The sequence below is a fragment of the Myripristis murdjan genome, chromosome 17 (assembly GCF_902150065.1).
Source record: "Myripristis murdjan chromosome 17, fMyrMur1.1, whole genome shotgun sequence".
Taxonomy (NCBI): Eukaryota; Metazoa; Chordata; class Actinopteri; order Holocentriformes; family Holocentridae; genus Myripristis; species Myripristis murdjan.
The window spans coordinates 11334063-11350484 of NC_043996.1; the positions used below are offsets into that span (position 1 = coordinate 11334063).

The following is a 16422-nucleotide window of genomic DNA, read 5'->3' on the forward strand; positions in this document are numbered from 1 at the left end:
AAGGAAGAGAGTGCAAGGTTCAAACTAGATTCATTTAAAGGTGCATTGCGCCAAATTGCTGAGGGTAGACTGAAGTGAAGACCTTGTAGACTCAATTGACAAAGGTGGAATAAACTCATCCATCCATCGACCATCTGTAATTTTTCATCATGCACCTTTTCATGGAAATTTGGAAATGACAAAAAGATGTGAAAGGTTTCACAATCTGTCATTGATCATTTGTTCTCTGTAATGGATCTTATTTAAAATGTAATGAAGGGTAATACTTCTTGCGTAAAAACTTTAAAAAATATTTTTTTTAAAGTACAAGTACACAAAAAGCTACACAATTACAGTAACGAGAGTAAATGTAATTAGTTTCTTCCACCTCTTCCACTACTACAACTACTACTACCAATCTGTATACTGTTACTGCTGCAATTACTACCACTACCACAAATGATATTTCCCCTATACGTGTTTGTATAGTACCTCTCAAAGCAAAGTTACACTACTACTTGTACCACTACTATCACTATTATCACTTCTACTGTGCTACGCCTGCTTATACTTCTGTTGGTGATACTGCTCTACCTAACAATGTAAATGTATAACAATACTTTCAAGAGTTAAGAGTTTACAACTTGCTTTACAAAAGCAGGTGTTCAGTCAAAACAAGGAGAAGGGAAATACCCAGGACTATTAAATATGTATGCACCTTCACTTTGTCTGTAAAAGGCTGAGTCGCTCCCACAGACGCTGCCTTCATTGCAGATGCTGTCCTCGTAGGCGCTGCCCTCTGCACACACAAAAACAAACAGACAGATGTAGACAAGGCTGGCTTCCCCATTATACATCAGCTATGGAGGCTGAGTCATACAGGCAAACAGTTACTTTGACACCCTAATTCAGATTTAAGCCTGTGTTGTTTTTCATAGTTATTTTCTGTGTTGTGAATCTCCAAAAAGACAGATACAGTATGTGGAATGAATTTCTCATCCTGAAACTTAGTTGTGAATTAGAAAGAAAAGGCATTCATGTAGACAAACTGCAAAGTCAAACTGAAACCAAGACAGGAGAGAAAGACAAATAAAAGGCTGGGGTGCAGCAACGTGAAATTTGGTCATTATTGTGTGTTTATGTAACTCCTGTAACATGTGGTATCCTCTGCATTTAATGGTTAACAACTATTACTATAAAAATACAATAGAAAATGCCATGGCAAGCAGGATATAGTAAAGTTCAGCACTGTTATGATTTCTTTCATAAATACTGAAGTGAAGTACAGTACTGGAAAACCTCTACCATCACTGCTATTAAGTGTCTATAAATATTATTTTAACAACACAGACTATTAGTGACACATGTATATCCCAAATAAGAATGACTGCCACAAAATATGTGGTTCATGACTGAAAAACACAGCTTGAGATTTTAAATGTGTACTTAAGATTTGGTGACTGAGCAGATCCCTGCTTCCAGCCTCAGGTATTTGCAGTAGAGCACAGTCATAGACAAAATTCCCCTCCCTCCCCCGAGCCCTGAGCTCTTTTCCACGTCATGTAAATATTCACGCAACAATGCTGCCGTTTGTCGTTATGCAAGTGCATTAGAGCAGTCTCGTGTGTGGTATTACTGCGGGACCTGATCCGTGCACAGCGGCAGGCCCGGGTCGTTCAGAAGCTGACAGGGTGGAGCGCATGGGGTCACTTCCAATCATTTTAAGGGGCAAAGATAGGACGTAATCCAAGTGATATGAGCTAGATTATTGTGAAAATCCAGAGTGAACTTCACTTTGATCTGAGAGCTCTTTCTCCACCAAATGATTCACAGAGATAGTTCACTAGAGTGACGTGAGAGTTTGTGTGTGTGTGTGTGTGTGTATGTGTGAGAACAGCTGTGTTGCCAGCAGTGACGTGTAATGAGTCAGGATACATTTGCCTCCAATGCAGGGACATGAAAAGCCCTTGTGACCGACACCACTGCCACTACCACAGCAGCTTAAGGTCACAGTAACTCAGAAATCACCACAAACCTCTCGGGAAGGTGGACTTGACACGGATACACACAATGCACGATGCCGAGTAGAATAACACATCCACATGCACCATTATTTGTTTTGTAAGCGCACACGGTGTGATGGCAAGTTGATTCTGAAATACAAGTTGCAGTGGTAGCACTTAAAGCATTTTTGATGGATTTGAATTTTCACTCAAAACACTCAAGGGGAAAAAAAACACATATAAGGTAGCAGAGCACACATGGCACACTCAAAAATGATATAAAAAAAGTTGTTTTAGATTTATTATCACTGCTAATAATATAAATATTCATTTTCTAATTTCATGGTATCGTGGTATCTTAGTTATTTTGCATGGTATTTAGAGGGGAATGTCTCAGAGTGCTGCTGAGTCACTGGGCCGTGCTGGAGTCTTGAAGGGAAATGTTGCACTGTTGCACACATTTTACACAAAATGCCGACTACGCCCACAGCTTTAAGTTCTCAAATGTCAACTCTATTAATTCTGCTGCTATTCGTGCAGCTCACATTGTTCTTATGCAAAGTAATACTGCCGAGTCGTTTCATGAGTCAGAACATGCACATCGGATTTGGCCAGTTCTAAACAAAATGTACAATATGGTGGCTGCTGGGAGTATACGCATGTTAGAAGGAGACCGAGCTGGCAAAAACAGAATGAGACGATGAGCAATGGTCTGATGCCAGCCCACATCAGTCCTCCTCCCACTGGGGTCACAGCTTGTGCGGCGGTGCATTATCTGAGGCCAGCAACTTCTCCTCCGCAAAACATGCATAATTCTCTGAAATCCCTTGTCTGCTCAATCAGATCACACGTTTTGAACTATCGGCCGTTGCCTTTACCTCACTGTCCCTGGCTAGACATAAGGTACCTCTGAGACATTTTCAGCATGGGTGGCTCCACTGGAACCCCTGGCCCTGGTATTTGTGCCACAATCTACATGTTGACCTACACAAGACTGCTTTGGGATAGATGCTGCAAATAGACCTCTTGAAAAAATAATCACCGGTTTTCCAGGAATGAAGACAACAATGCATATTTTCTTACAGACCGACAGGTTTCAAGTCAAGCCAAACAAAAATAAATTACCCTGACTGTAAAAAATTGCAATTTTCTGCAGCAGCACTGATAAGATTCATATGCCACTTGTTTTGCATACGTTTTGCAGATACAAATTTATATGCATGAACTGTACAAGCGCATATGCACACATAAACACAAATGCATCAGCTTGCACTCTCACATTCCCTGCTAAGTGATGATACGGAGGAACCAAACAAACATTAATACTTTGCGAGTCAGGCAGCAGTCGGTGTAATCTGCTGAAGTTATGTGAGATGAAAGCCAGCAGAGAGCTTAATCCTGTTTCGCCCGCATCCTATCATCTCTCCCTCCACTGCTTGGGGTGATAATACAACAAATACCCTGTAGATGCACACATACGAACATGCAAGTGCATGTACACACAAAAAAAAATCAAGCCCCTACTGTAGATCTGCTGATACATACACCTATCTCCATTCCCTCCACACTGCACATTTTACATTTCTGCCCTAAAGGAAATAAATTATATCGTGTTTTTCATACAGCATCAGGCTTATACCAAAGATCTGACCTGAACAAAAATATATTTTGCTCTTTCAAATGTCTGAAGTAGCTGGCATGTACTCAATTTATTTTCCCTGACACTTAGACAGCCTCAAAAGTGAATGGTTGATCCCTAGGCTTTATTTGTTGCTTGTTCTTTGCTGTGTTTTGAAACGTTATCATCAGATAGGTATAATGTCAACCAAATGTTAGAATAAAATCTACAACATAGTACAAAGTGTCCAGTACTGCTGACAGGACTAATAATAATTGGTTTCAGTAGTATCATTACTTAAATGTATGGGTTTACCAGTAAGCTCTGTGAGAGCACCGTGCTCCGCCAAGTGCTTCTTGTAAAGAGTCTTCAGCACTTTGGCGCTGCCAAACCTCTTGAAGCGGCTCCTCACATTCGTGTAGAACCACTCCAGTGACTGAGTCTTCAACAGCCTGAGAGAGAGAGAGAGAGTTTAGCAGATGTCAACAGCTGCTTAGACATTGTAAAGTAGTTCTGCAGTAAGTGGCAACTACCTCGGCCCTCAACTTAAAAATGTTTTAGTGAGTGAGGCCATCATCGCCTGCTATATAGCAACATCATATGCTGATCATTTGCTGACAGTCCTCAGGTATTACACACCATTCCACAATATACATGTTATGGCCTACAATGGCCCATTTTTCAGGATTATACAGGATGCTTTCCCAGAAAACAACACTTTCTAAGCTACTACAGGTCCATGTGTTAAAAGACACAGAACGCAGTATATCATGGTCATTAATACATTCATGATGGTAATAATAATCTCAAGGAGCAAATTCTGTATTTTCACCGGACTTCACCTTTTTGGTTGAGGATGTTTTGTTGTTTTAGTTGTTGTGTACTGAGATGAACCTATACAGGCCATAGGAGTGAATATTCAATTAATTAAATTAAATTTGTTTACAACCTGCAGATCCTGCCTGCGGGCTGTAAACCAGCATGTATTAAGAGTGTCCCTTGTTATCCTGAAGTCACCTTGGCTGCCTGCCATTTGCCTTTCACATATGATTCACTTTCCTGACATCTCTCTGCATCAGTTTAGACTCACTGTACATGTCCTCCCCTCTGGGAATTATAGGAGTGACTTGAGAGTGCTTGCCCAGTATCATCCTGTGGTTTACCACTGAGCTCTGGGTTAAATAATTAACATTGGTGGAGACAGAGCAATGACAGTGAGAAAGGATGAAGGATGAAGAGAGAAGAAGAATAGATACAGTGTCTTCAAATGATAACAAGGAAGAAACAGAGGGAAAGCTAACTCATAGATTCTCAAAGACATCACTCAAAGAGGCTGAGTGGAAAAAGAAAAATCCACCAGCAGAGTATACAATAGTCCCACATTCACTGATTAATATTTAGTTTGTCATGTTGATTTGATTTATCTGGCCTGTTATTCTGCTCTGTAAAATGATAAGAATAACTTTGCAAGGAGACTGATCCAGAGGTAAGAGAGGAGATAAAAAAAAAATCTGTATATCCTACAGCTATGACAGAGTGGTTATGTGCTGTTGTTACACTGCTTGTTATCTAACCCTATAAATCGGGGTCACAATTATAGTATGTAATAATTACATAGTTCTTTCTTTCTTTCTTTCTTTCTTTCTTTCTTTCTTTCTTTCTTTCTTTGAATATGGTTCCATGGTCTTAAAGGAGCAGTTCATTGAAAATACAAAAAAGATCTCTAAGGAGTGCGAATTCAGGGTGTTCTTAAGCAAGTAAAAAGTTCTCAATGAAGCTCTTCACCCCAAAGGCTGAGGATTATGTCAGGTTTTTGAAAAAAACATTGAGTTTTTCACCCGTAAAACTTTGAGTTTGAGCTCCACAAAAGAATACTATCCAGTCCCATTGTACTGGGGTCCCAGGAGAGAGAGAAGAACACTTAGGAGAACTGGGTGTGTTCCTCTCTGAAAAGAATAAACAAAGTGCATCTCGCCCAGCAAACAACACGATTTCAAGCAGCGACCCAAAGCTGAAAACATTTTATGAACACAACCGATGTTCCAAACCTCTTGTTCGTTAACTGGTGAAACTACTTTTTTTTATGTGTCACTATGCAACAGCTCCCCTCAGCGCTCTCTGTTTGTTCACACCCGCCTGTACGTGAATCTGTTGAAACAAAATAGTTCCACCAGTTAGCAAGCAACAGGGCTGGAAAAGAGCTGTGGGATCAGATTTGAAGGATTTATTACACTTGTATGGAGTAGCACATACCACTATAAGAGCTCAGACTATCACTTTGAACCGATTAAACATACGCACATTGTTTACCTACATTGTTTACCTACACATTGTTTAATCATACTGCAAATGGATTCAACTGAAATGAACTTCTTATCAAAGATATCCTACAAAAGGGTGCACACCTGGCCTCTGCACACGAGGGAGGTTTAGAAATTCAATGTGTTAGATATTGCAAAGATTCATTTTTCAAGGCCATTAATGTGAGACCATCTGTTTGCTGCGATGGCGACTTGCCGTGAAGTGAGGTGTGAGAGTACGTGTCTGTGCTGGCACAGCAGGCGGAGGTGACACAGGCCGCACGTGTCACACATCTTTAGGTGCCTCCCCAGAGAGACAGACTGAGCAGACAAATGATAGGAAACCGTCAAAGTAAAGTTTAAGTTTCAAGTCACCTGCCAACACTGTCTCCTGGAGCAACAAAAGCCAGACTGCCTTTCCAAACTGACACAATGTAATGATAGCTGAGAAGAAAGTAAAACTTGATATTAAAACAGTAAATATAGTAGAACAAATTTTGAGATGTCATAAAATCTTTTGCAGAATGGAATTAACTGTTAAGTATTCCACAATATATTTTAAATCCTAAAATTTCCTCTGTACAAAACTCTTGAAGGCCCTATATATACACACACACATATATATGTATACATATTACATATATAATCACCGTTAAGACAGAAGAGTCTTGATCTCAGCGTGACCTCTGTGCTTTTTTGAATTCATCCCTTGAGGTTTTGAAAGTGTTTCATAAGCTGAAGAGATCAGAACTCTGTCTCAATGCACAGAAGAGAATGTAATCCTTCCAGTAAAATTAAAATATCAAAATCACCAAAATCGGAATTTTTCCACAACAACAGAAATTTGTGAAATACATCATACAGTATGGCCTAATCTGTTTCTGTGAATGGAAATCATAACACTTTCTAAGTTTTAATGACGTGAAACTGAGGGACTACATTCAACACAACATGTCATGACTAGGCTCTTTTATTTACAAAATATATTTCTTCCTGTCTTGTTCTCTTTCTCTTTCCCATGCTGTTTGGACAGAGGTCTTAACCTGTGCCAGACTTTCTTCTAAGGTGTCATACTGGATGTCTGCTGCTAAATTGTATATTTTACACAGTAAGCACATGTCTTCTTTAGCCAATGTCACTGTCTCTCCCAGTACTTGGCTATACACAGGCAAGCAAGAACACCTACACACACACACCCCACAACTCCCCACCACACATGACCCACAGCCACACACCCTCCAGAAACACCTCAGCCACCAACTCCTCTGTCTTGCATGCATCATCCTCCCACCTTACCTGCTCTTCTGGCAGGCGGAGCAGAGCCAGGCTTTGTCCCGCTTGTTGTAAACACGGCAGGCCTTGCACACGTTGTAGCGGCAGTCCCGGCACTGGCGCTTGGGGTTGAGCAGGAAAGTGAAGGGCGCGCAGCAGCGGATGCAACAGCGCTGGTTGAAGCGACTCTGACGTGACAGCAGGAGGCAGCGACTGCCCTCCTCATCCAGCTCCTGCTTCAGCTCACTGTGGGGAGGGAGGAGAGGGAGAGATGGAGAGGCAGGGGGAGAGGGAGAGGAGGGAGGAAGAAGGGTTGAGAGGATGAAAGAGGGAGGGAGGAGAGGGAGGGAGGGATGGAAAGAAAGAGAAGTTGAGATGGCACTGAAAAGAGAGGGAAAGAGGCGAGGAGAGAGACAGTGAGACTGAGATTTGGCATGAGTTTGTGTATGTGTGTGTGTTTCTGAGAGACACTGTGTTGAATGAGAAAGGGAAGTCATAGCTAATCACCTTAGAAAAAACTGGAGGGTTACTGTGTCAAATAGGATGAGTATAAGGACACACACACACACACACACACACACACACATACACACACACACACAACCAGAACCAATCCCTGTTTTATGTATTTAGGATTGCCCTCTCACGCTGATCCTCTGTCGGCCTTTGATGGAAATGGAATTGAAAATAAATTGGTTTTACAGAGATGGTCATTTCATCATTGTCTAAACAGCAATAAAAGACAAACAATTAATTAAAAAATGCAGGCAATACCTCCCTTGAAGAATTTTGATCGACAGCAGTGACTGCATTATGGAAGAGAAATTATATCCATCCATTTATAAATGAGCGATTAAATATTAAAGACTTATGCATCCATCATTCCCCATTCATTTGACTGCTGTGTGTTTTACGTATGTAAAGGTTAAAGGAGGAGGCTGTGAATAATTCATTACTGTGTTTTTCTCAACAGCAGTTGAGGAAAACAACAGTGTTTTCCCACTGATGGCAGTCTGTTTTTCACATTTATGTTTTTATTTATCCATTTTACATTTTTTTTTATTCATCAGACAATCTTATCCTGTGCAACACACCACAAGTGCAATGATACTTTAACCGAATGCCCAAAAGTTACCGAAGGTTATCGATGTTTCTCTTGGAATGCAAAAATGCATATTCCTTTCCCCAAAACATTTCAGCAGTGTCAAGATAGTAACACTCCCATGGCCCTCTAATATTCTAAAGAGAAAATAGCACAATAAATAACGATTAATAAAGAGACCAAAACATTTTTAACAGATTTCAAGCAAAATATGTCAAATGTTCACATACACACATCAGCCTGCCTCTCAAACACTATAAACACTCCAAACACTACAAGACTATAGATGAATCATTTAAAAGTGATTAGGTATGGCCTGGCAGAAAAAAGAGAAAGAGAGACAAAAGACTAGCTGTCCAGTATCGTGTTTCGAGCTTATTTTCATTTCAGCGTCACTAATTCAAAATGTAGAAGCAAAACTGAAAGGCACCATATGACCCAGAAGTGCCTTTTTTAAAAGCCAAATTTCCTCAACAATGGCCCAAAGAGCTTTCTAACAGCACTGACTTGTAGATGGTGTTTTCTATAAATATTAATCTATAAATGTAAAAACTGTGGTCCTTGAATGCCTCTGTCTGACACAGAGAGAGCTCAGTCAGAGTGCTGCTGCCTTCTCACTACAGCTGCAGCTCCATTACTGCAGCTCCATAAATAACACAAAACAAACATGCACATTCATGCATGCACAGACACATACACACACACACACATGCACACACTAAGGTAACATAATGCATAACGCAATAAAACATTATGTAACATAATGTAACTAATGTAGCATAACATAATGTAGCACAATGTAATGTAGAATAATGTACAATAGCATTACATGACATTGCATGTACTGTAACTACATAACACAATATGCCATAATATAACAAAATATAACATAACATAACATAACATGACATGACAAAACGCTACGGGACAGAATGTAACAAACGTAACCCCACCTCACGTAACGCGTAATGTAACGTAGCATAGCGTGTTATGTTCTCATAACACAACATAACAAAACAACATAACAAAACGCTATGGGACATGGTACCTAACATAACCTAGCATAGCGGTGCTTAACATATTGCAAAGTAACAAAAAAATAAAATTTCATCACATTACAAACTGCAATGTAACAACATAACAACATAACACAACATCACAAGGCATAACAACATTAGTAACGTAACATAATATACACCAAAACACAATGTAGCAGAACGACACTGATGTAACATAAGGTGACATAACATATGCTATCACATCATAACATAACACAACATAAATGAACAGCACAACATGACACAGCAGAACGTGACATAAGACATAGGAGGTACACACACAAACACACTCATTCTCTCTCTCTCTCTCTCTCTCTCTCTCTCTCTCTCTCTCTGTGTGTGTGTGTGTGTGTGTGTATTCTGTACACTTATCATCACACATGATATGTGTTGAACTGCACTCACTGTATATGCAGCACTGCCCTCACACACCCAGGTCTAAAGGGGTTTTCTAGCCGCGGGCAAAGAGAGAACAAGAGGGGGAGTGATTTGAGCTGTGTCAGCTGGAATAATCCTGACAAAAGCCTGTTCCTTGGCAATGAGCTGAGCACGACTTCACTTCCACACACTCCGTGTCTCAATCAGCCATGAGTCGCCGCATGCTTTTGTACGTGTGCTTCTGCGTGGATGTGTGTGCACTCCGGAGGTACTGGGTGCCAAGCAGTGTATGTGTGTGTGTGTGTGTGTGTGTGTGTGCCTGTGCTGTGTGGGTGGCACTGCGGAGAAACACATGCAAGCTGTCCCAAAAGTGATGAGGTGCAGGGAACTGGCCCCTGTGGCTCGTTCCCAAGAACCTGTTCTCTTCATCACGAGAAGTCTAACTAGATAAACACGGTCTGGTAGCTCTGAAATGTCATAATCACCATATCTGAGTGTGTGCATGTGAATGTGTGTGTATACCTGCAAGCGCATTTGTGCCTTTAGCAGACACTGAATTGCACAAATTTCATTTCTTGGTGTCAACAAAACTTTACTAAGTATTTGGCTTCCTGATTATTCAAAAGCAATGAGGTTGAGGCAAGTATGTGTATGCACTGGTGTGTGTAGTGTGTGTGTGTGTGTCTGTGTGTGTGTGTGTATGTGTGTGTGCCTGCCAAAGCATACCCTAATTTCTGACTGGAGTACAAGCAGCATTACTCCTCAATGACGACATGTTGCATACAGAACATTCTTTAAGTAATCTCCCAATTTACAGAGGATTACATCAGATTACCTGTGACCGTAAGTATAGATTATAATACATATAGATATAATGCATATGTACACACTAAGTGGGTGTTATTAATATCACCAGTAGTTAACATTATAACATAAAATCATTACTATAGAGTTAATGTTCACTGCCTCCAACGTTTTGAAGCCTTTACTCTGCTCAACAGTTCCATCTTGAGGCAAATAGCTGCAAATGATTTATCCGCAGCCTGTTAATGCATTTGCTCATCTCTGGGATATTTCACAGACATCTGACACAGAAAGTGTCACAAATAATTCAACATCAGCAGGATTGAGCCCACATTAGCTGAAAGTAAGTGACAAATGCTCTCAGCATAAGAAATATGCAGGCCTCCTGCACACAGCAACATCATTCACCACTGTGGTCCTAACATGAATCTGTATTCATTTCTGATCTTCAACTCTACACTTTGACAAGCAGGATGTATGAACCTGTTGCCCTCTAGGAAGGGAACAGAGAGGTGCACGGGCTGAATGTCATTAACATCGTGAGGCATTTATCTCAAAGATGTGATAACATCTGAAAATGGCACATGGTCATACATGTTCATGCAATCCCCTTCACAGAATTATCATTTATCATGACAAGCATGGTCCTCTTGCATGCTTCACAAACCAGCATTGTAAATTAAATGTGTTTGAAAATTTTTCAGCAAATGCCAGTGCATGGCTAGTCATACTTGTCGAACAACAACCAGATTAGCTGTTGGTAAGCACCTTGTTTGCCACACGCAGAGCAAAGTTAGAGCAGAAACCTCTCCACTTAATCACTTTGGGCAATGTCACGTGGAACCTTCCATTTGCTGTTGATTCAGGTAGAATATCTTGAGTAAGTTATACATGAGCATCTGTACCTAGTATGATTTATTTTCATCAACCCACAATTCATGAGCGCATTTGCCACCACACCAAATGGCTCAAAAGACATTGCATGCATGGTCAGAGCTGGGAAATATTTTTTTTAAAACCTGTGCTTGAGCCAAATTCTCCATTAAGGCATTCTTGTAAATCTGAGGGAAATCTCATTAATTAAATGCCTCTTAGTCATAATAAAAAACGATGTTATCTTGACCAGATTTCAGTGTTTTTCTAAAGCTGAGCCATTGCCAGCCACTGGCAGAGGAAAAACACCATGTGAGGGAAGGATCAGCTTTGAGACTGAAGGACATGGAGCAGGATGCAGCCCAACTGAGCAAAGAGCCATACATTAGATAAGGGCAATGACATAATCCTGTTATTCTTAACCACTTAATAGTTGCTTGTGCCCAACAAGTGAACAAATAGTTTCCGACCATTATAAATTCAGTTTCTGAGCTCCCACACATAGTCCTTAGACACGGGTGGCTCTGTTGACCCTGTAGACGTTCTGAGGAAGTGAGTCACAGTACAACAGGAAAGGGCCGTCTCTTCCTGTGCACTGCTTTGAGGGCAAAGTTCAGAGCACACAGCCGGGACAGGAGGTTTCTACTAATTTCTAGTAATGCCTGGAATGCAATGTCAGCTTCACACAAAAAGCTTACACAGGAAATTGTTATACTAAGAATAATGTAACCCAATATTTGATAGCTGAATGTCCATTATTCTCATTATCTGCCTGATTTACGGGTAAATGACGTGCTCCACCCACGTTTTTTTTTTTTTTTTTTTTTCAGCTGAGTCTCATGGGTCCTTACTTAAATCAATTCTGAATTTTGAATGGTGCACCTTTTAGTCTGGAGCTGCAAAAAGCTTTGCAATATCTTCAAATCTGACCCTGTTATCAAATAAATCAAATATTTACAATGTTTTCCTTAGCCCTATTGTAGTTCTTATAATAGGGCCAATCAAGATAATAATGATGCTCATTAAGTTTTGTACGAGCACAGGGAGTTTTTGCTGCAGTCAAGAATAATCAAGTGTGTCTTTGTTTAAGTGAATATGGACAAAAAAAAAACAGTTATACAGTAGCAGGTAGTTATTGACATTAAAGACTTATTGTCATTATTGTCATTAAAAGCAGCCAGTATGACTGACCTCCCAGAGGTCCAGACACTTTCTCAAGGCCGCTCTGACAGGACACACTCTCCTCAAGGACGTATTGGACATTATGGGGTTCAACCTACAGCAGTGTGGTTACAAGACAGTCTCTCTGACCACTGGTCCAATAACATGAACTCACACACACATTGATGCAGGTGGCCTGAACTCACCTGAGGCGCTCCTCCTCTTTCTTGCGTAGCCTCATGTCCCGCTGCACCACCTGCAGGACGTGCTCCGCCTCATTGTCTGTCAGTCCTGACAGATCCAGCTTCCGGCCCATAGCTGAAGCTTTGACTGTCGCTCAGTCTTGCTGACCAATGAGCTGTCTTGAATCACCTACCAAGGGAATGAAAAATCTTCCTGTTGTCCATAATCTCCATACAACAAGGGCTCCCAATCAACATGTCCTGCATGTTTAATGCTGACTTGCTATATAATAATAAGAAGAAGAAGAAGAAGGAGGAGGAGAGGAAGAAGAAAATAGGCCTGACGCTACCTAAAATTTCACTGCTTTTTGAAAACATGGATATATATTTGTTGAAAATGTTAGCATTTTGACTCATAAAGCAATCACAAAGCACACTAGTTTGACAGCCAAGGCAATATTATTACATAGTTATTTTCCCTTCACAAGTAGACTCAAAGTTTCCTGCATCTGGCTGATAGAACAAATTACGGTAGAAAAGACCCTATCAGGATACTGCAGCACTCAAAAATGCACACAGAAGCTGAATACATTCTTTTTTTTTTTTTACCTGCCAACTCAATCTGGCACTCTGAGCAGGATTTTCTGTGGATTTGCATTCCAAAAGCTGAAACTTCTCCCTCTCAGATTTAGAGATTTTATGGCCACCTTAACTGTGATAACTGTGATTGCAGGCCACCATGACATCAAATCAAGATTTTTGTTTTGTTTTGTTTTGTTTTGTTTTGTTTTTGAGCGACTAAGAAGAAGCGTTTATCATCAGCTATTTATGTAGTAAATAATTACATAACCCCATAATCCTTCTTGCAGTAAACTAATAATACAGTACAGGATACAAATACACACAGCTATAAACTTTAAGTCCATACTATAGTATTGCTAAACGAGATTAAAAATAATAATAATAAAAAAATACAGTGTTACAATAAGGTCACCACGTATATCAGTATCAATGACACATTGTATAATATCCAATGGAATATTATAGTAATATCACAGCCAGGTAATAAGCATATTCGTTAGAGTTCATCTCTGTCGTTATAAAGCTTATTAAAGTGGAATTCATTTAGGTTACTGTAGTTTTCATGAAAACTCACCGATCTCCGGGTCCGTCGCTTTCACAAGTTTAAATCCCAGCAGGAATGACCGCCTGGACCAAGTTAAGTATGTATACAATCCAAAATACATGAAAGGCACAGAGGGGCTTCAAGATGCGGTTTTGGTTGTTGTTATTGTTATTGTTGTTGCTGTTGTTGTTGTTGTTGTTGTGGTTATTGTTTCTTTATCTAAACAGTTGACGAGCAGTGTGACTGTGTGGTGAGACTGAGGTGAGTGAGAGCCGGCAGTGCTGCGCAGCGCGCAATCAGCCTGGATCAGGGGGCTACTTTTCATTTGGGATAGCCCACTGTTACCTCTGCTGGGCACACTGAGGAATGCTAAATGCTCCTGAGAAGCAAGTTTATTTTATGATTATATGGTCATATAAGGGGTAAAAGCAGCCTTCTGTGTAGTTTGATCCATGCATGATTTGCTGATTTTGCTTGAGGATAATCAAATTTCAATTAATATAAATATAAATGGATGCATACTGAGGGATGAATGTATCTCTGTGTGTGTGTGTGTGTGTGTGTGTGTGTGTGTGTGTGTGTGTGTGTGTGTGTGTGAGTGTGTGAGTGTGTGTGCGTGGTGTGCTTGGTTTGGTGTGCTTGGTTTGCACATGGACAAAATTATACACTCTCCATACATAGAATGTATACATGTAATATTGTGGGTATGTACGGTTTGAAACTGTCTTAATTTATATACCATACATGTGTGTTTAGGCCTGTAATGCATGATGATAAATATAGGGGTAAATATAGGGGTTTAAAAGACAATCAGTCAATCAGTTAATCAATTGTTAATCAGTTAGGGTTAGGGTTAGGGTTCAGTTAATCAGTTAAGCATTGTATTTCCCAGAAAGTACTATGTGGTTTTTCTACATAATTAATTTTACGATACAAAAAAATATTTTTGCAATGTACCTTACATATTCCTCCACCCATCCCTGAATACCCACACAGTAACAGTATAGTAGCAAGTTATGACTTCATGTGTTAGAAATTCAAAGTTAAGAAATATTCTTCTCTGTAGGGATACTGGCAAGTTTTTGCTGAATCAGTCGATGGCCACACCAATGATTTCGAAACAAAGTGCGTGTGTGTGTGTGTTTGTGTGTATGTGTGTGTGTGTGTGTGTGTGTGTGTGTGTCTGCTGCTTTGTCATTCTCCACATAGAAGTGTTGGGCAGCGAGCGTATAAAGAGCCAAGCTAAACTCTGCAGTGCATCACATCAGCCATGGACAGAAGTGTGCAGCTGGCCCTGTTGTGTCTGCAGGCCTGTCTGCTCATCACAGCCTTCACTTCCCCAGACACACACACACTCGCTCTGGTGAAGGATGATCCTCTGTCTTCTGACCTGGTAAGCAGATCCGGCTCTGCTCACTGACGACAAGCAGCTTCAGCGCTGCTGTGAGAAGGGCCTTGATTCACTCTGACTTCACTCGCTGGACTTTGGAGCTGCAGAAGTCAAAAGCTGCTGCTGCTGCTGGTGAAGGAGAGCTAAGAGCCACAGAACTTTCTGTTGTTTGAACTTTCTTGTGATCACCTTGTAAGAAATAGGTGGTAAATCTAGAGGAAGAGCTTGATAATCTACATAAAAGATTGCATTTCCTTCTCAGGTTCACCAGATCCTTACAGACAAAGCAGCAGAGGTGAACACTGATGTGGACAAGCGATGTCATGCTTGTCTTCAGAGACCCATGAGACCGGTAAGAGGAGTGAACTAGTTTAGTTTGACTTTGGGCTAATTCCCCCTCTAACTTGCAGTGCAGTTACAGAATCATGCAGTGTGTTTCACAATATGCCGTCAAAAATTCAACACTGTAATTTGAATAGTACTGAAAGGTTGCTGCTGGTAGGTGTGGTGGATTTTTAAAATCCATACCTTAATATAAACCAGTGTTTCTGTAAATCAGTGGTTCCATAAACCTCCCTGCAGTATTAATATTTGTGTTCATTCTTTTGTACTGTCATTACTCTGGTCAGCTACACACTGTCAAATTGATCAACCATTTTTGAGACATATTTCCTTCTCTCTCCTCTCTCTTTCTTTCAATCTATCAGAATCCAAGAAGTAAGAGACAGACGAAAGGGCGCTCACGACGTCCAAATAACTCTGCACGCACAGCTCCCCGAAAGCGCCCTAAAATGTAAGAGGAAATCCCTCAAAAATCATAAGCCGAACAAGCACACATAAACCGTATCATTTACCAACTTTTTAAAAATATTTACAGAAATTGTGATTTATCCACATGATGAAAACCATCAATGCCAGGAATGACATCTGAAAATAAAAATCAATTTGAAGTTGACATTATTTGCATATTCTACTGTTATCAACAAAATTAGAGGGTAAAATAAGATGCTATTCATCCATATTTTGTTGTACCAGCCAGCTGTGTACATCAGTAGTTTTTTTTTAACCACTCTACAGCTGTTAATTTGTCTTCTCTCTAGTATGTTGTCATTAGACTGGTCTGCTCCTCAGTGTTGAATTAATACAGATTTTCACTATTCATTGCTTTCTCTCCTT

At 40.3% G+C, this 16422-nt stretch overlaps 1 protein-coding gene across 2 annotated transcripts in view; it reads right to left on the reverse strand.

The window, feature by feature from the left end:
- Positions 1 to 14116, reverse strand: part of myripa (myosin VIIA and Rab interacting protein a) — a 31803-nt gene extending 17687 nt beyond the window's left edge. For both annotated transcript variants that reach the window (XM_030075063.1, XM_030075062.1), the window contains exons 1-5: positions 13887 to 14116; positions 12755 to 12920; positions 7197 to 7418; positions 3916 to 4052; positions 698 to 778 (exon numbers count right to left, since the gene is read on the reverse strand). In XM_030075063.1, the coding sequence (XP_029930923.1) occupies positions 698 to 778; positions 3916 to 4052; positions 7197 to 7418; positions 12755 to 12864 (550 nt within the window). In that variant the 5' untranslated portion in view covers positions 12865 to 12920; positions 13887 to 14116. The remainder of the gene's footprint in view (positions 1 to 697; positions 779 to 3915; positions 4053 to 7196; positions 7419 to 12754; positions 12921 to 13886) is intronic.
- Positions 14117 to 16422: the final 2306 nt, after the last annotated feature.